Below are 21,907 nucleotides of genomic sequence, written 5' to 3'. Positions count from 1 at the left end.
TTTCATGAAGTCTGTTGGAGGCTAGAATTTTCAGTATACAAGATCTATCGGACGGTGATAGACCAAAAGGACAGGTTACAAAAAATCAGTGCAACGCACTTCTTAAGGAAGTCTGTCAAGGTAATAACACGTCAGTCACTTATAGTCAACTACACTACTATACTGCACAACTGACTGCTTGTGTCCGTGATGGCGACGGCTGAGATTGTTGAGACGCGGCAGTCCCACTGCAATATTGCTGCAAGGAATTGTCTTTTTCAATGCCCACAATGCGCTTTAGATAAGGAATCGCCCCCGTGTGTCACTGTGTGCATTAACATGCATAGTTAACTTTATTATAAAATAAAAGATATCAACAGATGGCAACCTAAATGACCCTAACGAGAATCGTGATATTTTAATCATGACAACAGTAACTGATCGTGTTCTGTAAATGTACCGTGCTGTGCGATACTTGAGTTGTTCTCTCTCTCTCTCTCTCTCTCTCTCTCTCTCTCTCTCATACATGCATACATCACACACACACATACATATTATAGAGAGAGAGAACAACTCACAAGTTTCAAAGGCAAATCCCGCCTACTACTACTACTACTGCTACCACCATCATAAACATTGTCGTATACTGGGTGACAATTGACTGATAATGTGGTGCATCGTACTGAATTCAAATTAATAAGGTGACCTCAGCACAGAGGGATCAGTTACTGGATCGCTAGCATTGCCTGCCGTGGCTTACCCTACCGTGAGGACTAGAAATGAATCCATTGACGTAAGTAGCCTATCTGATTGGGTTTGCCGTTACAAGTTGCTCTAGGCCCCAATTTGCAGAATGACGGGACAAAGGTCTTACGCAGCCTCTGAACGGAAGATTAGTCCATTGTTTCCGATGTTTAATGTTACTCCAGGTCAGGACACAGCACCATAAGTGAGGGTAGGAGGGTGAGGTCAGGACACGGTAGGCTATTCTAGGAGAGGTTAGGTCTGAAGGTAAACGTCACTTGGAGGGAATGCATTAATATACAGGAGCAGTAATAATTGTGAATAAGGAACTCGAAGTAAAGGCAAGCAGAAAGAAAAGCAAGTTATAAGAAATGAAAACAGAAGGAAATATAAGTAACTTGGAGCATCAGTCCAAATGTTTTGTTTCACCCATTTCTAACCATCCAGTTGGGCTGCAGTATGAAGACTTATTATAGGCGTGTTTTCCTCAACGTAGAGCTGATGGTGTAACGCAATTGGTTGGATAAGTATTCATAGGCTTCAGACACCCCCCCCCCATATTTTCCTCAGTAAGAAGTCTGACTGTTTACCAAAAGCTCCCCTATAAGAGTCCGCATGCGTGGCACCATTCAAAATAGCAGTAGTAGTGAAAGTATTTGTTTATGTAACGGTTACCTTGGTTGTCTAGTTCATCCTGTGTTTGTGTAAGGTTTTTTCGTCTCTATAATGCCCTGTGCAGTAAAATTTGATTGCCTTCTCACCCCCGTGGTCTACCCTACCCATAAACCTGCTTTCCCCAGGGTTCCCCTAAATTGTAGGATAATAACAAGCAGGGGAGCAAACCTCCCTGCCCCAGAGGGTATACCCCAACCATAACCCCACTTTCCCATCGGCTCCCCTAGCTTATTGGATGAAGTTCTGTGGTTAATTATAGGTTAATTAGTCTAGCAACAAAAAATGAAGGTAAATCCTGGTAGAACTAAGCAATAACTCCACATGAGGTAGCCTGTTACCTTGGTAATTGATTTGTGCCGACACGATATACAAACCGTCGGTCCTTTACATTAGGAATTACTTACGCCGAAGCTGGACACGGCCGCTAAACTCTTGAACAAGGTGGTTAGGCAGTAACTACCGCCAGGTAGATGGGAATACGCGCCTGCCCGGATGTAAACATTCCAGTTTGCTTTCGGCCGTCATGCGTTGCAGACGTGTTTTCGGATCTCTTTGCCTGACTTTCGTTAAGCTCTCTATTATCCTGGTGGGATTTTCCTGTATTTTTGTGCAAATATTGCGTGTGTTTGATATTTATTAATACAGATATTTATTAATACAAACCCATGATTTGTGATAGCCTTGCATAAGCCGTCGTTTCCCTGTGCTGCATCTTGGGTTTGATGGCCAAGAGCGTATTTCGAGGGGCATAACCGAGTGGTAATGCTTCTCTTCCAGTAGCCCTTTATTTAGATACTGAATGCGTTTCCTTGTAAGTTCGGAAATATTGGATTGGGATGTAATAATATCTTGCTCCCCTACATTGATCGGGACGTGAGAGTTCGCTTCCCTTCTTGGGCTTCCGCCCTCTGTGTACAAGGGCATGACTACTTATTCCATACTTGTGCTGAGTGTTGTTTTCATCGCCTCCGCTTAGAGAGTTGCGGGGGGTGCGTTGCGGGCATTGTCGCTAGGTTCTGCTTTCACGGCGCCCTTGGTGGCATCCTCACTGTCCTTCTCTCTTCCTGTAGGTTCTTCCTTATCTCTCCTTTGGTAGAGACCTCCCTCCTTCACCCTCTTCACTCGCTCATCGGGTGAAGACCACAAGGGAGGCGGGGGGGGTGGGCGGTCGGGCGACCTCTTCTAAGGGGCCTCCTCTCTCGGCATAGTGCAGTCCCCCTCGTAGCGAGAGGAGTCTCCCTCTACTAATCATCTTTGCTTTTTCTTTTAGGTTGGCAGTGAGCATTGCAGACACAGCAGTAGTTGCCTGGATATCTCAAGGGATATCTTGCATGAAGGAGTCCCGACGTTCATTCAGTGTTGCTTCAGGATCGACCACAGTACCTGGTTGGAGTGACATAGTTCCATGTCGGGATTGTTCTGACTCTGTTCCCGCCGATCTGGATCGATCGCTGTCATTGCTGGCCTTCATGTATGCTGTGGCACTGCCTCTGGCGTATCTGTGGTCCATCTGCTCCTACTGTTTCCTGTGTTATGCTCCTGTTAACTCAACGATAGTCTGTGGGCGGCTCTTCTTGGTCTCCTGCCACAGCTGTCCTGATCGTTCGTGTCGCTGCTGGTGACTTTCATGTGACGTTCCTGGCTGTTGCTGTAGCTCCTGATTTCCGAACCGCTTCTGCAGATCCTGCATTGGCTGTCCTGATTGTGCCTGCTGCTTCCCCTGGAGGTCGTGCCCAGGGCCACTTTCGTTGTGTTCCTGCCTAGCTGCCCTGGAGGTTATGATGTCTGCCATCCTGTAGAAGATGTCAGCATGAAGGTGAAGGAAGTCGCCCTGTGGAAGTGACATTCCTGGCCGTTGCGGTAGCTCCTGCCTTCCGAACTGCAGCCATAGCTCCTGCATCGGCTGTCCTGATCGTGCCTGCTGCTTCTGGTGGTCATGTCCTGGGCTGCTTCGTTGTGTTCCTGCCTAGCTGCCCTGGAGGTTATGATGTTTCGTGTCCACCAGCCTGTAGAAGATGTTGGAGTGAAGGTGAAGGAAGTTGCCCTGTGGAAGTAGCTGCCGTCTTCTTCAACTTATCTTTGATTTTGTCTTCTGCTGCTTCTTCCCTTCCTCTCCCAAAGTCCAAGGGGGTCCCGGAATCTGGACAGACCTTCGTTGGCTGAAGGAGAGGAAGGCTGCTTCTTTACCCTTGACACCCTTGGATGTCTAGGGACTGCCTCCTTCTGAGGAGGCAGTGGGTCTCTCGTTGGCTCTTCTCGACCTTCGGGTTAGGAAACCGATTCGCATAACCCTGGGTTTTGTGTTTTGGGAGCCGCGGGCACGCAGACCTCGGTTTGCGATCCCGTTCCCAGTCCTAGAGGTTCCGCCTCTAAGACAGGGACTGCTTCAGGCACTCGTTCGCGAGCTGCGCCGAGTGCTAGAGATTCTATGGATTATCGAGTATCCTGATCTGGTCTGGAGAGTACTCTCCCCAGCCCAGTTCGGGAGCAGTGCAAGAGGAAGGGCCGAGGCACCCGGGTGTCTTGGCTCTTCCTGCCAGTAGGTTGGGTTCCCAGCCTGGTGTCTCGATCCTGTCGGGATTTCTAAGGGACTGCTCTCTTCCAGGAGACAAGTTTCTCCTGTGGAGTCTGGCGTTTCGGGGGCCACGAGAGCGCGGCCTCTCAGGGCCACGCCCTCGTTGCCAGTCTTGGAAGTCTGCATCTAAGACTGGTTCTGTGCCTGGTTCTTGTCAATTTCTTAGGAAACCGAAAGCAGCCGTTCCTGATTTTTGGGAGTCTCATGGGTCACTCGAATTCTATGAATCATGAGTGCTTTCCTGACGAGAGGCACAGGATGAGAGAAAGTGCTGAGACACCCAGGTGTTTGGGTGCTGAGACGCCAGGTTTCTGGGTGCCGAGACGCCAGGTGTTCCAATACTGCCTGCCAGCTGCTTCGGTTGCTTGGCTGGGTTTCATCCTTGTGTTTTAAACCTTAGGGTTGGAGCATGCAGAGCGGCAGACACAAAATTCCCCTTTGAACCTTCTTCTCGAAGGGAACCCCCTTACCTGGCGGTAGTTACTGCCCTACCACCTTGTTCAAGAGTTTAACAGCCGTGTCCAGCTTCGCCGTAAGTAATTCCTAATGTAAAGGACCTCAGGTTTGTATAGTTAGGAAAAATACACTTTTACTTTTAAAAATTGTGATTTTTTACTAACTTTAGAAACCTGAGGCCTTTATAGTTAAATGCCCACTTCATGCCACCCCTCAAGCTGACCCAGGCTTACCTGGGCCAAAGGTAAAGTGATGCTGTGCCGACTGGGCGGGGTGGGACTCCCACTCAGTCTTCCTGTAGTTAACTACCATACCACCTTGTTAAAAGTTTAACGGCTGGTTTCCAGCTACACTGATGATAATTCTTATAAAAAAGACCTCAGGTTTGTATAGTTAAGAAAAATGCAACTTACCTTGAAAATTTATAATTTTTTTGTCATTTGAGGGGTTATTTTAACTTTTGCAGATGTGATATTCTCTGAACTGTTTTCCTTTTGTGTTCTTTTACTATATAAGCTTACTTTCTTTTTCAGGAATGTCAAGAATATACAGAAGCTCAGTCAAAAGGAATTGGAGCTTGGAGTCAGTCTGAAACATTCTTGGCATCAGCAGTACCGTGACAGTGCATGGGTGTTCATTGGAGGCTTGAACTATGATCTCACTGAAGGGGACATAATATGTGTCTTTTCACAATATGGAGAGGTACTATATATAATGAGTTGTTTCTACACAATATATAAACCTTCAGTCCTTTACAATAGGAATTACTTTCAGCACAGCTGGAAATGGCCGTTTAATTTAAAGTGATGAAGTACATAGTTAACTACCAACTACAGGTGGGAGTCTCGCCCACCCAGTCAGTATACACCCACTTTGCTTTTGGCCGTTGGCAAGGAAGGACGTGCGCTTTTCTCCTCTCTGCCTGCCATTTGACTTTGTTTATGTTTTAGCATGTTGACATTGCTGGTATATGAATATAACGTGTTATATAATATATGCAAATATAGCTCATTTTACTTTTGAGTTTACGCATTCAATATTTTGATATAGTGGTTCATACTGATATACGCAAACCCTTATGACTTTTATTAGCTGATGATGTGTCAAACTGGTTTGAATGTTTCTAAGGCAACGAGCTTAAAGTGGTTTTTCACCTTGCTTACATGTTATGCTCTATGACATTCATATGTTCTCTCGGGGAGAATTTTATTCCTTGGCTTTATGAAGTAAGGTTTGTGTGCTGAAAATTTCTTCAACATTTGTAATGTTTTAGTCTTTTCAGATGTTGTAGAGCTCGAGTGCCTGGGAGTAAGGGTTCTTTGGCTGGCAATACCTGCAGTTAGGAGAAATACAAATTACTTTAAAAATTTATGATTTTATTGATGGGCTGTTTACAATGGGATATTATTTTTATTGCTAGAAAGTTTATGGCTTACATTTTTAAGTGTGCTGCATATCAAAGATTCAGGGTAGACAGTGTGGCAGGTGTATCAGAAGAATTAGAGGTGGACTGCTGGTATCCATCAAGAATCAGCCCTGGGATCATTGATGTTTGTTATAGTAAAATATAGGAAGCTAGAAAGGAGTGCAGAAAAGAAGACCCCTGAGAGGTACTTTACACAGACAACCTGTTGTTAAAAGTAGAATTTAAGGAGGTGGCCTTGGAAATGTGTAAGACGAAGAATGAAACTTCAGGTCTGCTGCTCAGTCGTGCTGGACCCATGGGACAACCTAGATGTCTCTGCCTTTCCTCCGTTTTGTCTGATTCGCAGGGTGATCACCCCAAATCTCAGGATGATTCTGGTGGCTCCCAAATGGCCTTAGGCTCTTTGGTATCTCGACCTGCTAGCTCTTCTTTCTGAGGCACCAAGAGAGATTCCTCCTGGCCCAACTTGCTGTGTCAATCCCACGTCGAGCTGTATCACCTGACAGAGCAGTCCGTGTCTTCATGGCTGGCGGTTATCCACCATCTCCTGGGAGCAAGGGGTTTTTGCATTGTGCACTAACGGAGATGGCTGGATACCTCAGACAGTCCTCCTCAGTGGTATACCAGGGAAAGTGGTCCATCTTCTGTGGTTGGTGTCATGGACAGGGTATCTCTCCAGTCGGAGCTACTGTTCAGCAGGTCGCAGACTTCCTTGTCTTTCTTCGCCAAGAGAAGCTTCTCTCCATTTCAGCCATAAAAGGCTATAGGGCTGCAATCAGCCTAGTCTTGCAGCTGAAAGGGGTAGATATCGCCTCTTCTTTCGAGATATCTCTACTGATGAGAAGCTTTGAGAGGTCTTGCCAACCCAGGGACCTCAGACCCCCCGCGTGGGATGTGACTCTTGTTCTAAGGAGCCTGACTCTTGCACCGTACGAGCCTTTACGAGAGTCGTCAGACAGGGATCTGACCCTCAAGACCATTGTCTTGCTTGCCCTGGGATTGGTGAAGAGAGTTGGTGAACTTCACGGACTTTCCTTTGATGTTAAACACTCGAGGGGACAGGGTTCAGTTACGCTCTACTGTATTTCGTCCCGGGCTTCATAGCAAAGACTCAGAACCCATCAATCCCTGACGCTAAGTTCGCGTCCTTCACGATCCCCTCCCTATCAGACTTCTTAGGTAATGACCCAGACGAGATGCCACTGTGTCCTGTTAGAGTGCTGTGGCACTACCTAAAGAGAACTCGCCATCTCCTGCCTGAGTTTCGACGACTTTCGTTGGCGCTGGCTCGACCAAGAAAGAGGTGTCCAAGAACACGATTTCTTTCTGGCTTCATGAGACGATAAGGAGAGCATACTCTGCTGCTGGAGAAGATGCCACCGGTGTGCTCCACCCGAGAGCTCATGAAGTCGGCAGCATTGGTCTGTCCCTCGCATTCCAGAAGAACCTTTTGGTTCCACAAGTATTGAAGGCGGGGATGTGGTCCCAACAGACCAACTTAACTTCCTTTTACCTTCGGGATATTGCCCACACGTCCTTGGACACCTTTTCCTTGGTTGCTGTGGTGGCTGCTCAACAAGTTGTGTAGCTTATCCGGCTCCTCTAACAGGACAGGTTGCGTCTTGCCCGAGATGTATGGTTGTGGATGGGAGAATGATTGTGGAGTGACTGGCATCTCTTCATCCTGGCTCTCTTCCTATGGGCAGGGAGCGGACGTGCCATTACATGTTGGACCTGGCGATTGATGCAGGTAAGCATACAACTTGAGCTTCCATTCTATATCCTTTCAGGATCATAGAAGCAAACCCGCTCCTTCCTCTAGCAAGGGCGGGGAGGCGATCACGGCAATAAGACAAACCCAATGCTTGTATTTGCCTTACTGTCACCAACTTTCAAGGATCATCCTAGCCTACTTTGCTTGAACTGACGTTTTCCTCATTCATGCAAAGGGACCCAGAAGTCTGACAATTTTTCTCGCATTTCCTACAACCCAATCATTTTGTCAGAGGAAGTTTTTCCTTCCTTGCTCTATCGACCAGGAAGGGAATAGAGGGTGCAGTGAACTCCAGTCAGTTCATAGAGACTCACTCAGATTCCTCCCACCAACTAGTGAGTCTTCTTCATGTAAAGAACCGATGGTTTGTATATTGTGTCGGAACAAATCACACTTTTGTAAAGTAAATTGTATTTTTCCTAACTATACAAACCTGAGGTCCTTTACATTACATTTTCATGCCTACCCTCATGCCACCCCTCTCTGACACCTGTGCCGAAAGGCAAATTGGAATGTTTACATCTGGGCAGGTGGGACTCCTGCCTCCCGGATGGTAGTTAACTGCCTAACCACCTTGTTCGAAAGTAATTCCTAATAAAGAACCTCAAGTTTGTACAGTTACGAAAAATACAATTTACTTTAAAAAATTGTGATTTTACCTGTAAGGATCCTTAGAGTCCTTTTTTCCCTGTAAGGATCCTCCGACAACAGTACTTGCCAGTAAGGATCACACAACAGGCAGGAATGTCAAGAAGCATTTTTCCCCTCATTAAAAAGCTTTTAGTTTGCTTGGCTGAACATTGTTTTCATGGCTGCACTAACCCACCATCCTCATTCAGTATTAGTAGGTAAGTTTCATTCCAAATAATAAAAATGTTTATGAAAAATTTATTATTTGGATACTTACCTATTGTATGGTTAAAGTGGAAACCCACCTAGCCTCCCCACATCTTAGTGGGTGGTCATGAAGAGTTCTGACAAGGACATAAACATTCCAGCACCACTTGGTGGGAAACAGGTGATTAGAGAGACAGTCCTAGTTGGTTAGCCAAGTGTTGTTGTATTTTGAATGCCAATCACCTAATTACACAAAGAGATAAGCTAACTTTAACAGTAGGTTGTTCAGTCACACTGGTTTGATAAAATGATTTTGTTAATGACTAAAACATATCACAGACAAAACTAAGAGTTGCATAAGTGTCATTTGTGTTTAACCTCAGAGAAAAGTGCTGGTGCAATGTGTGTTACATGTAATTACAGAACATACAGTTAGTGTACTTTTACAAGATGTGATACCCACTCATAATGTTACTGCGCTTTTCAAAGATGTGATACCCGTGTAGAAAGTGTTTGTTTAATTTTTTAAGTATCTTATGAGTTTTCATGCTTTTAAGTGTAAAATTGGTATGGAAAATTTGCGTTACAGTCCAATACTGTATTTTTCATGCGTGTATGTATCTCTCTCTTCTCTCTCTCTCTCTCTCTCTCTCTCTCTCTCTCTCTCTCTCTCTCTCTCTCTCTCTCTCTCTCTCTCTCTCTCGTTTGTAGTTAGTGCTCACACATACTTTTATAACTTATTATTTCTCTGTACATCTTTACCTGTTTTCTTTATTTTACTGAGTTGTATGCCTTCTTATAACTTTTACTTGTTTTCTTTATTTTACTGAGTTGTATGCCTTCTTATAACTTTTACCTGTTTTCTTTATTTTACTGAGTTGTATGCCTTCTTATAACTTTGACTTATGAAGTTTACTTAGTGACGTAAAGAAAATATCTTTTACTTTGTGAGGGAAAAAGAAAGTGGCATTCCATGAATTAGGGATAACATTAGTACAGTATACATACGTACCTACTGTAAATGCACTAGTGTGGCAAATATAGTACCCTTTACGACACTGTACTTTATTTTTACGTCAACCATTTATTTCTTTTTTAAGGGTAATTTATTAAACTAACTTTTAAATGAAATTACAGTAACTTTAATTTCATTTAAAAATTAGCTTAATACTTTGGGACATGATTAGGGTCGTATTTAGTGTTTAAACTCTAGAAATAAACATTTATTAGTATTTTTAGTGACCGTACAAAACTTAGCGAATCCTCGCCTTGCGCTAGGGGTTCTGGAACCAAACCTCGCTTAAGTTCAAGGTATTACTGTATCCAGATAATTTTATCATAAAAATTTTCATTATGCTATACATAAGTTTGCTTGATGGCAGACATACAGTAATTAACTAGAAATCTGGTATGCAAAGATTGCCATTATTAGACTGCATATGCTCAGCTGACTTCCATAGTTGGGCAACTTAATGTAATTTAGGGTGTTTCTAGGTACAACATTTCTAAGTTTTTATCATAAATTCTGAAACATAATGACAACAAAAAATGTTTAGATACTATATACAGGTATATTTACATGAAATACTGTCGTTTAACAGGACCACTGATATATTTGTAGTCTTACTGAACTGGCACAGTGGATTGTTCTCATGTGAAAACTGAAAATTGGAGCAAGATGAAGCTAAAAGTGTCGGAATGAAACCGAAGGTAAATAGTTAAAAAATCCAAGGCAGAAAGGACATTTCACAAAGGCAGAGTGGAACATTGCTAAGAATCTTTAACTTTGTGCAGAGAGCAGTGCACAAAGCATACTGTAGACATTAATCCCCTGTATGCAGTGGCATCACTATGGGGGGTGCCAGGTGGGGCCCGGGTCCCCCAATCAGATGCTTGGCTCCCCCACTGGCCCTCAGTTGAAATATTTCAAATACTTTCTCAGCTAAACTTTTAGCTGGGAAAGTATTTTAAATATTTTTAGTTTATTAACAGTTGTGCCGTATCTCCAATGACATTATTACCTTTACAACTTATATAGAGCTGAGAAATGAATGGATGTAGTTATAGGTTTTTGTTCATGATATTTTGATCCAGTTAAATGTTATCAGCTTATGTATGAAGTGATTGAAAATATAGTTACAGTTTTGAATAAGTGCAATGCAATTTGCTACTGCTGCTTAGAGTCAATTTCCAGGGAGAGGAGATTAAGAGGGAATGGGAAAGGTTGAAATTTTGAAGGTATTTTGGAGGGTCATAAGTCTTTTGTGTTATTGATGTTATGCACTGTTTTGATATACTGTACTGTATTTACATGTCAAGGATATTACACTATACAGTACAGTAGTTGAAAATTAAAACTTTATAATAGAAATTAGGCTAGTGTTGAATATAAGGTTGTGAGGAAATTTACATTAGAGTATTTGATACATTTGCATATAATTTCAAATACAGGTTTACTAATTACTACTATTATTTTCCTTCATTCACATGGATATATACATTCAAGACTATTATTTTCCATAATTCACATGGATATATACATTCGAGAATAGTATTTTACTAATTACAGAATTGGTACATTAGTTTTGTGTAATATTCTTTAGGTCCCCCAAAAAATATCTTGGCCCCACTTAGCCCCCCCCCCCCACTGATGGAATGCCAGCTATGCCACTGCCCATACGGGACCTTCAATGCAAAAGGATGGAGAAGTGCCCAAGAAATCGGTAGTTAGGTCCAGTGAATTTGAGTTTCATTGGCCTTTCATCCCCATATATACTTTCTTTTCTCAAGGGTGTATTGATGAACAACTAGATAACTCTTGCTAGCTCTTTTTGAATACTGTGTCTTATATACAGTAAAATTGATGATTCAGCCTCAGACCGAAGATAAAAAAATTCATATATATTTAGTAGAGAACAAAGTTTTTGGCTGGATGAAATTGCCTCCTCTATATAGAGCTGATACCTTAGGGCTGTTACTAAAACCTCAGTTGCATTTCTGAAAATTATCACCCTACCACATTCTGGTTGTAGCGAAAACTTTTAGAACAGTGTTACAGTATGCTAGGCATAAACGAGGTAGGTGCTGGGGAAATTGCAGGAATGTTATCCAAATCTATGAGTTTCAAATCGTGAAAGTTTCTCTCTCTCTCTCTATATCTCTCTTATTTTGATGTTAGTACTGTATAATCTTAATTAAGACTCTGAGTTAGGAAAATACACTATCCAAGATTTTAATTTAGGAAAGTATCCCAGTGTTTTCGTAAAATACCTCTACTAAGATCATTTTTATTTTGATTACTTACTAACTTGACAGTATAGCAGTTACTAGTAGTTGCTCTTGGCCCTGTTGTTCAATAGTGAAATTGCATCATTACTGTATATAGTAAAAAACATATGTCCAGTACCTTTTCAGTGTATCCTTACTTCCAGATTGTTAATGTCAACCTTGTGAGGGATAAAAAGACAGGGAAAAGCAAGGGCTTTGCGTTCTTGTGTTATGAGGATCAGAGGTCCACAATACTGGCAGTTGATAACTTGAATGGTATCAAAGTAAGTTTTAATCATTTGAATTTTTATTATCAATTTGTGTTCTTGCTATAAACAATTATGTACATGCCTGTATGATAGAAAATTTTCCAAAACCTCAAGGTAGACAACAGGATAATACTTTATACAGTATTATATTTTTTTCTACACAAATACAAACCGTTTGTCTTTACATAGGGATTTAGCTTGCGAATGCAAGCTGGAACGGCCATTTAACTTTCGAACAAAGTCATTAACTACCGATGGTAGGGGGGGAAGCCTGCCCACTCATTGGTCTGCTTTCCACTTTGCTTTCAGCCGCCTTCATGTGCAGATGTCTTATGTGCTGTCTGCCCGACTGCCATTTGCTTTCTTTCATTTTTCTTGAAATATATGTAGACTGTATTGTTTCTATTTTAATTTTATAATGCAAACTCCTAATTTACAACTGCCTGTAGAAAGGAAACCTGTAAACCTTATGCACTGCCCAGGGAGGGACAGGCCTTGCTATCAGTTGCTCTCCTCTTATGAGGTTGGCCTTCATACCTTATGTATCTCATGCCAAAGGCTTGATTTCAGCCAATCTAGCCCTTGTTCCAAGTACTGGGTCTGGCCATCTGAACAGTGGGTGAAGTTTGCTAGGAAAAAGAAGCCACAGAAGAAAGTTTCTCTGGTGTCATCAGAGTGCAATACACTGCCAGTGACACCGAAGACTGCCTGGTTCCTCCTTGGCCCCAGCTAAACTCCCACCTGCTGTTACCCCTCCTAAGGGAGCGGTTTCCCCTTCGCCAACTCCTGCTTCTTCATCAGGAATTTTTCAGTGTCTTCTATTCTCGAGGCAGCTACTTGGAAGTCAGTCTCAGTGTTTACTTCCTTTAACTAAAGAGACGTTCAAATTGCCTCGTCGGAGGGTTATTCACTCAGTCCGTGTGTAGCAGCTAACTCTATTATCTAGGGTGCGTTCATTTAGCTGAGGTGGTATTCTCTTAGTGAGGAAGTTCTTAGGTTAACCAGATAGAGGAATTACTTTTAGTCTTTAGAATCCTAGGCATCAGCAATAGTATAATCACATGAACTTAGGTTTAGTACATTTTAAGTATCTTAGCCTTTGATATTTTCCCTATGAGAGTCCAAGGGGGTTCTCTAGTAGGCTAGGCTCATTCGTCGGCGCTGAGATACTTCTTCGCTCGTCGATTGTCAATTCGTCGGCCCGTATCCGCAACCTGGTTGGGTTACCTGGAGGATCAGCAGCTCGGCACACTACCTCATTCCCTTCCATGCATGAGAGGCTCTGAATAGCCACATAGGAGGTTCATCATACTCCTCCATACATGAGAGGTTCTGAAGAGCCACATGGGAGGTCGACGGACTGAGACAGTAATGACCTGACTGACGATCAAAGAACTCTCCAGCATGTCTCTTCACTGAAAGCATTGATTGATATGGTGAGTGTATGGCTAAACAGATATCCTCTGCAGAGCAGATCGGTGAGCTACCATCTCTGCGGTTGTAAAAAGGCTGCTTGCCACAATCTAGATGGGTCCCCCAGAGGGACAGCGGCTCTGCACTCTGCTTCATTCCCCTCTATATATGAGAGGCTCTGAATAGCCACATGGAAGGCTCATCGCACTCCTCCATACATGAGAGGTTCTGAAGAGCCACATGGGAGGTCGACGGACCAAGACAGTACTGACCTGACTGTCGATCAAAGTACTCTCCAGCATGTCTCTTCGCTGAAAGCATTGGTTGATATGGAGACATACATTTACACATACATATACACATAGTAGGTTGATAATGAGTTAACTGCTAATTCTTCGTTGACAGGTCGGGCTGAATTAGATTGATCCCACCTCCATTAAAATTTTGTTAATCGGGGTAATTCAGGTATTCAGGGAGTGTATTGCAATATGAAGTTTTCATAATAAAACTAATATTGTAATACTTATCTGAACACCTGAGTGATTCCCACCTTCCTCCCCACTTCAATTTTTAATAGTGAGTGACTCAATTGAGAATGCCGGCCTCTGTCGGCCGGTATTTGCAGCAGTGTTGTCAGTACCTCAGGTAACTCATTTGACAAGATTTTACCTGTAGCGTTGGTAACACTGACAGTTAATTACCCACTTTGTGGGTAGAATTATGGGGATATAGTTCAGGCTGGTCAGTGACCAGGGCTAATTCAGTTGTTTAGGCAAGTGTTACAATGTTAGTTTTATTATGAAAACTTCATTTTTGATTCAAAACTAACATATTAAGTTGGATCCTAAGACGTGCACTGAACTCCGAAAGATGACATATGACTAATATGTGTAGGTACAATACCTTCGGTACAGTTCCTTCTTACTTGATTTTGTTATTCTTCATTCATAGAACTGTTATCTACTTCTGTCACTTTCAGTAATAAGTAGATATTTTGCTATCAAAGACAAGGGGTTGTTTCATGTGAACCCATGAAGCATTATGTAAGTTTTATGTTTTGAATATACACTGACAAACTGTTGCCTTATTTTGAGGTCTGCTTTTCTCTCCATTCCAATTTGCTCAAAGTGCCTCTTATTTGTTGCAAATCTTTGTACTGATAGGGTTAAGTTAAAGATTTAGGGGTCATCCCTCCTATGGAAGGGATTTCTTTACCTCCATGGGGAGTGAGATCATCTTTTTCAATAAATGCATATCCTGTTGCTCAATTTGAATGGATAGTAAGTTGTATGTATGAAACTATAAAAGTTTAAAATTAATTGAAATTGAATAATTTGAAGTTGAAATGTAATAGTATTTTTATTGAACCCATCCTTAATCTGTATAGCCAGAACTGAAGTTTCTTTTCATTTTCAGCTGGTGGGCCGCATCATTAGGGTTGATCATGTGGAGGAGTACAAAGTTCCAAAAATGTCTGAGAATATGTCAGTGGAACAACAGCAGTTAATTTTAGAAGGATGTGCTCCACAAACTGTACCAGTAAATGCAGATGAAGCATCACCATCTTCATTTGGTATGTAAAATTTAAACATTTGAAATGTGTTATCTTCATGATTTGTTAAAAAAAAATATTTACTGGGAAAAATTAAATGTTTTAGTGGCTATATTGCTAATACTTAAATGCCTGTTAATGAATATTTCATGGTAGGGCATGAAATAAATCAGGTTTTGACATAGGAAAGACCTGTTTTTGGTAGCCACTGTGAGTCCTCAAAGAGTTATAGTCTCATGGTCCCCCAGGGCTCCATAAGACTGACTAACCAATCCCCAAGAATTCTCTTATAGTTGGTCTCAGCCAGATTGGTGCTTGTTGGCATAGTGATAGAATATAAAGGACTCAAAATCAGAGAGCTCTGTCTCCTGTTCCTAGCAGCTGCCTTGGTTTTTCCTTCATCACACTGACACAGATATGACAACAGTGTGTATTTTGGTCAGCTTCATTACACACCAGGTTATACAAGATAAATGTTCACCCCAAACCAATACCATTTCATCAAGGAAAGTGGGTGGGTGTGAGGAATCACAGTGGCTACCAAAAATAGGTTTTTCATATGTCAAAACCTGTTGTTTTATAGTGTAGCCGTTGCTTGTCCTCAAAGGAGCTTTCAAAAGAAATTGACAGGTGATGGAATGGCATAGCTCCAAATAAATCCCAACAACCCAGATAAAATTTTGTCCAAAGTATAGTCACAGGTTATCAACCATTTTCTTTGTTCATGATACCCATTAGGGTTTGATAATAAAGAACAGGAAACAACACATGAACCTATACAGGTATATATATTATTCTTTGAGGTTCTAAGTTGACTTACCTAATTATGGCTGTGGTATTATTGCACCTTCCCCAGCAGTATCTCAGCATGACTGCACTTTCATGGCAGTAATGTTTCAGAAATTTTTTATTCAGGGTACAGTCACAGGTTATCAGCTGTTTTCTTTATTCCGGACACCCATTAGGGTTCGGCAATAAAGAACAGGAAAACACATATATGTATTAATCCCTTGTGGTTCTAGTGTGACTCACCTAATTATGTTGGGTCTGGCTCTGGGATTATTACGCCTTACCCAGTTCAGGAGTACTGCCTCTGATAACCAACCCTTACACTCAAGAGGTATGACTTAGAGAAAGTGTGAGGGACGTGCCTTTTTGATAAGGGACACTACAATAATGCTCAGCCCATGTAGAGAGAGTGGTTTGTTTGTGCTTGGGTGTAGGAAAAAGAGGACCATCTAGGATGTCTGAATGCTTGGACCAGGCATAATGTTTTATCCAGAATACAGAGGTCCCTTATCAGAAAAGGGGATTTTTCCTTTAAAATGTCCTCGTTCTTGGCCAGGAATGGTAGGCCTGGAGACGACAGTAAATGACAACCAGGTGTGTGAATGATGAAACATTGTTCCCACATAAGAGAGGCCAGTTCGCTAATCCAAGCTCCTGATGCCACAGGTGTCAAGAAGACTGCCTTTTGGAGCATATGAGTTGTAGTTGTATTGTGCCCACTGAATTGAGGGAATGACAGAAGTCTAAGCTTTATTCAGGGACCAGGTTATGGAAGCCCTGCAGGAACTGGCCTTTGCAGTGCAAAAGACTGGAGAAGAAAAATAATTTCTATATTAGATTAAATTCCAAAAGTGTAAAGCAAGGGTTCTGACAATGCTGCCTTGTATGCCAAGATACTTATAACAGCAAGGCATTTGACCTCAAAAGAATATAATAGTAACATGTAAGACTGTTTCATCAGATTTCTACTGGGCTGTGAGCGGACTGATGTTAGATAGATGAAGTCCGTAGTTTTTGCACTAGGTACCTAGCAGTTTAAGTTAAATAATCATCAGGGTAGACTAGATTTAAAAATCTACACATGAACATCATGACTTAGAAAGGAGGATGCACAGATGACTTTCCCTCCTCCTGTCTGGGATAGAACAGCAAATGGTAATGGAATCGCTTCTCCCACTTCTTGTTGAAGCAAAAAGAACCAATGACTGTTTGTCTAATTTGGAGCCACTTGGTAAGCGGTTTTATTGAAAGCTAATAGATTATTCAAAGCCTTTGAAATCTGGGACAGTCTTGTAAGAATGCATCTCTTGCTATTGCCTGAGTATCCATGTTCAGAGACACGCACACTGGAAGTTGATGGTTCTTGCATGTGGCAAACAGGTCCATTTACAGATGTAAAAGCATGTTGGCAATTACCAACTTGAGAGGGGCTGAGCATGAGCCCAACCCCATGATGCAAGACATTGCAGTTATATTGTCTAGGGCTGACAAAACTAAGTAAAAGAACACCAGTAACAATGAACACAATCAGTATGTCTGTAAATTAACCCCTTCTGTATGAGCTTACCGATGAGCGGTAATAGTGTAAAATGAGTTTTTTATCTTTTATTTTTGTCTGAAAATGCAGTCATTTCCAGTGATATAACTTTATACTTGAATGTATAGAGATTAGTTGGAATGATAAATATTGTAATGAAAATGATCATCCACATATAGCCTAATCATATATATACATATTATTTATATGTTTATTCATATAAAGGTAACATAAAATTTCAGGCAGACATGGGTCTTACAGACCCAAGTAACACAGCATTTTAGGTAGACGCGGGTCTCACAGACCCAAACATACTTGTACTGATAAAATGGAGAGAGACCTTGAAGTAACTCCCTCACTCCCTGCATGGGACCTTTAAGTAACTCCCTCAACCCCAGCATGGATGCACAAAGTTAGGAAGCTACTGGGAAGACCAGGTCTCCCAGGGAAGTAGAAGTTACTGAACTAGAAGTTTTACTAGGGAGGGTGGTCTCTCAGACCCAGGTCTACCTGAGCCGGGTTAAACAGACCAGTGTGGTTTACAGATTCAAAAGCCCAGTCTGTGGATGCCCTGGTCCGTATGTTGTTATGGCCACCATGAAACTGGCAAAGGTGGTCTCCTGTTATGCTGAAGAAGGCACCCTAAAAAACCATACGAGAGGGGCACACCATACTAACACCACAAGGAGTACGTTAGTGGGAAACACGGAAGTAATTGGAAAGGCCCCTCTTTATATACCACCCAAGAAGTGGCCCTCCTGTCTACCAACATTCACGAAACAAATAGACCTGCGCCATGCACCGAGAGAAACAACATTCCTGAATGGCAAATACAAAATAATGTCTGAAGTTCTGTGAGCTGCCTAGCAGCCAATCAAAATATTCACCAGGTAATATCAGCTAATGATGTCATACACCAACCCTGCCACTCGGCAATACCAGCTAATGATTTCATACACCAACCCTGCCACTCAGCAAGGTTGTAGCATAAGACCACCACCCATAAATTTTTGGCTTATGAGGACACCTCACCAGCCAATCCCGTATATAACAAGCAGGACTCACCACAGATGACAATCTACTCTGCCTTTTGGCGTGAATATGCTCAGTGGAGCCTGAGCAGAACATGGCCTAGAACAATATTGACAATGATTTTCTCTTGAAGGAGGGCAACTCCACTGAAGGTGGACTCCTTATTCCAGTTACCATTGTAACTCTGATACAGAATATTTTTCCTTAAAAAAAGGTATCCTAGTTTACAACCAGTTGCGTCGCAAAAGAATGAACATTGGCAAGTTTCTGGCAAGAGTTTATTAACCCCAAAAAATAATTACAATTTTAGATAGAGAAAACTCTGCATATAAGTTGAATGCAGCAGATGCAGCTATCGTTTTCAACCCTGCATGCTTAAAAGAAGTTCTTCTATTTGAATATATTATTATTATTATTATTAAAGTAGTTTAATCAGACTGCAGACATTTTCAAGATGTGGAGTATGTAGAGCAGTGATTCTCAAACTGGGTGCCGTGGCACCCTGGGGGTGCCACAGACATTGCCTAGGGGTGCCGCAAGATTGTCATGAATTTTGTCTTTGCTAGATCATCTCAATGAAAATTTGTAAAAAAAAAAAAAGTTTGCAGAAGTCTTCACATAATTATTATTAGTGTCTACTGTAATCATGCTTATCTAATTCTGCTGATGTGCTCTTGTTTGCACAGTACATTTCTGCATGTACGGTGAGCTGATTTTGAGTATGGATAATAATTTTATTAGTTAAATAAGAAGTTAATTCATGCAATATGGTGGGATGGTGAAGAAGGGGTGCCACGGTAATTATTACATTAGTTAGGGTGCCATCACTAAAAAAAGATTGAGAACCACTGATGTAGAGTATTAGAAAATAGTAAAAGTAAAAAAAAAAAAAAACAATCTGGGAGTAAGAGCGGTTTAGATTGTCATTATTGTGAAAAGCTTTACCTCTACTTTTCCATTCCAGAAAGAACTGTCAACACAGAAAAGGTAAAAAGTCACAAGGTCAAGAAAGAAAAATCAAAGAAGAAACAAAAGAGACAAGAATCATCCTCTTCAGGTAACAGTTCACTGTCGTCGTCATCATCATCATCAAATGAGGATTCAGATAGTGATTCATATAAGAAGCAAAAGAAAAAACAAAAGCACAGAAGAGATTCTTCTTCTGGGGACAGTGATAGCATTCATAGAGCTGAAAGAAAGAAAAAGAGGAAACACAAGGCAAAATTCTCTACTCATGACAATAACACTATTAAAATAAAAGAAGAGAAAAAGGATCTAGGTTATGAGAAATATGAATCAACCTCTTATGCCCATGCAAACCAGAATTTTACCGATAGGAAGAGATATCACGATAAAGGGGAGCATGGTGTGAACAGAAATAACTTTGAAAGAGACTTGTCAAATTACAGTTATAAAGGTGACAGTGAAAGAGCTAGAGGACAGATGTATGGGAATAGCAGAAAGCCAAAGGAGTTCCAAAGTAGGGATGAATATCACAAAGATAGAAAAAGTAAATATTACAATGACTACAAAAGAGATAAGGAACAAAGTAGGAGCAGAGAGCAATACAAAAGTCGTTATTGAACTTACTGAAAGTTATTTTGGGGCACATATATTTTATAAAATATGAGTTTTCTTAGCAAAGTCATTGTGATTAAAGTATTATGGGCAGTATTGTACTGCATTTATTTGATGTTTAATTCCCACAGGGAGATGACGTCTCAAAATTAGACTCAGATGTATTTGCAAGTACAGTAAAAGTAATTTAAATATATCAATACTTTTTACTGCAGATACGATGTTTTATTCACCTCAGAAAATTCTTGCTTTCATTAGTTACTGTCATATACTGTAATGAACTTTTCATTTCCTGATGATTGTTATAACATTGCATACAAAGGTAATGGCTGATACCCTTGCAAGACATAGTTTGCCTATTAGTAGGTACAATATGCAATACATTTCCTTCACCTTCCTGAAGAAGGAAATTGTTCAGCATTTGCCTAACACAGCTGCTCACTGCATTAATGGCAAGTTACAGCAGCTATATTAGCTGTTTTGTTAACATGCACAACAGTATTTTCTTGCAATTTAAAATATTCTTTAGCATTTTTTATCAGTAATGTTCCCTAAAGGGGGTCCCATCAACATGCCTTGGGTAGCTTACTGTAGGTAGTGGTCTATTCCCAGATTGCTGTGCAACTACAACTAACTTTCTTGTTCAAATTTCCAACTCCCATTTAACAAGCAATTTTTTGGGCCACCCCTATTAGTCTATAAATGGCTTTGAAAACTGACTAAACTAAACTATCCTGGAGTAATAACAAATAATGATAAGTAAATACTCATTGGATTTGCTATAGGCATATTTTTCTAATGAGAGTTTTAAGTTTGACATTTTCACTGTTACATGTCCCCTGACGTTACTGTATATTTGTATTTAAAATCTAACGAAATTATAAATGTTACAATGTAAACTTAAATTTTATTTTGCCAACTTACTCATAAAAAACACATAGGCAGCAGACATATTTATAATAACATTTCCCATATAAATTAGAGTATGGGGTGCCATGTATAGTAAAAAAAAAATATCAAACTACTGCAACCTTGTCCCCAACCACCTTAGCCTAACGTTGCAACTTTCATAACCTACTGTATATAAACGAACTAACTCTCTTAACCATAGAAACCATAAGATACGTTAACTGTAAAAAGAGCTAAAACTTAATGCTCATAGGGCTTGTCTGTCAAATAAGATTGAAGCTGAATTTAGAAGGTGAAAGGACAAAAGTGTAACAATTTATCACTCCAAAAATTACACAACATAAGAGACAATGACAAGAAATAGTAAAAATGAATAAAACCATAAAAATGGATACAAAGGACACAAAGGTATTAATGGTGTAAAGCTGTCAAGCCACCATGAATACATGAGGATCTGTAGTAATTTTAAGGCCCATACAAGCACTTGCAATCACCATCCTGAGCAGTCTTAACACTGACTTGGTTTTTTTAATAAGATACACAGAATGGTAAAATCAATTATTCACTGTAAACCCTGAAATGGACCAATTTTTATAGCATTTTGATGAAATACCAAATAATGTAGGCTTTAATTAGTACATCATTATGAAATGTTTTTATATAAAAATAGTAGCCTAAAGACATTACAAGATTGTGCCATATATTTTACACAAAACCTTAAACATAACTGAAATACAGTAATTTAGTATTTCAAAAACTCACTGTACAATTTATACATTTTCAGGGTTTACTACTACTGAGGGCAAACTTTATGATAAGCTTCAATGTGCAATTAGGAATTTGTGCAACTATTTCCCATTCCATCACAGTGCCCAATTTATGGCATATAACTCACATCGAAGGACATATAGCGTAAAAAAACAATGTATGCTATATGGCTCCTACACAATCTCAGTATCTCTGTAAACTAACTGGAATGACCAAAGATAACATACATACTGCTCATACTAATTTAAGTAAAATATGAAAAAAAATTATATAGACAGAGGATGAATAACACAAAAACAACAGGAATGTGAAGTGTTCTCATAATAA

At 40.8% G+C, this 21,907-nt stretch overlaps 1 protein-coding gene across 1 annotated transcript; it reads left to right on the top strand.

Moving 5' to 3' along the window:
- The first annotated feature begins 422 nt into the window (after nt 1-422).
- Nucleotides 423-20,119, top strand: LOC136828595 (RNA-binding motif protein, X-linked 2-like). Its single transcript, XM_067086639.1, has 5 exons — nt 423-772; nt 4,963-5,131; nt 11,898-12,017; nt 14,832-14,988; nt 19,290-20,119. Exons 1-5 carry the CDS (start codon nt 759-761, stop codon nt 19,907-19,909), a joined length of 1,080 nt encoding a protein of 359 aa, XP_066942740.1. The 5' UTR covers nt 423-758; the 3' UTR covers nt 19,910-20,119.
- Nucleotides 20,120-21,907: the final 1,788 nt, after the last annotated feature.

The sequence above is a fragment of the Macrobrachium rosenbergii genome, chromosome 43 (genome assembly GCF_040412425.1).
Source record: "Macrobrachium rosenbergii isolate ZJJX-2024 chromosome 43, ASM4041242v1, whole genome shotgun sequence".
NCBI classification, from domain to species: domain Eukaryota; kingdom Metazoa; phylum Arthropoda; class Malacostraca; order Decapoda; family Palaemonidae; genus Macrobrachium; species Macrobrachium rosenbergii.
This window is presented reverse-complemented; position numbering and strand designations above follow the sequence as displayed.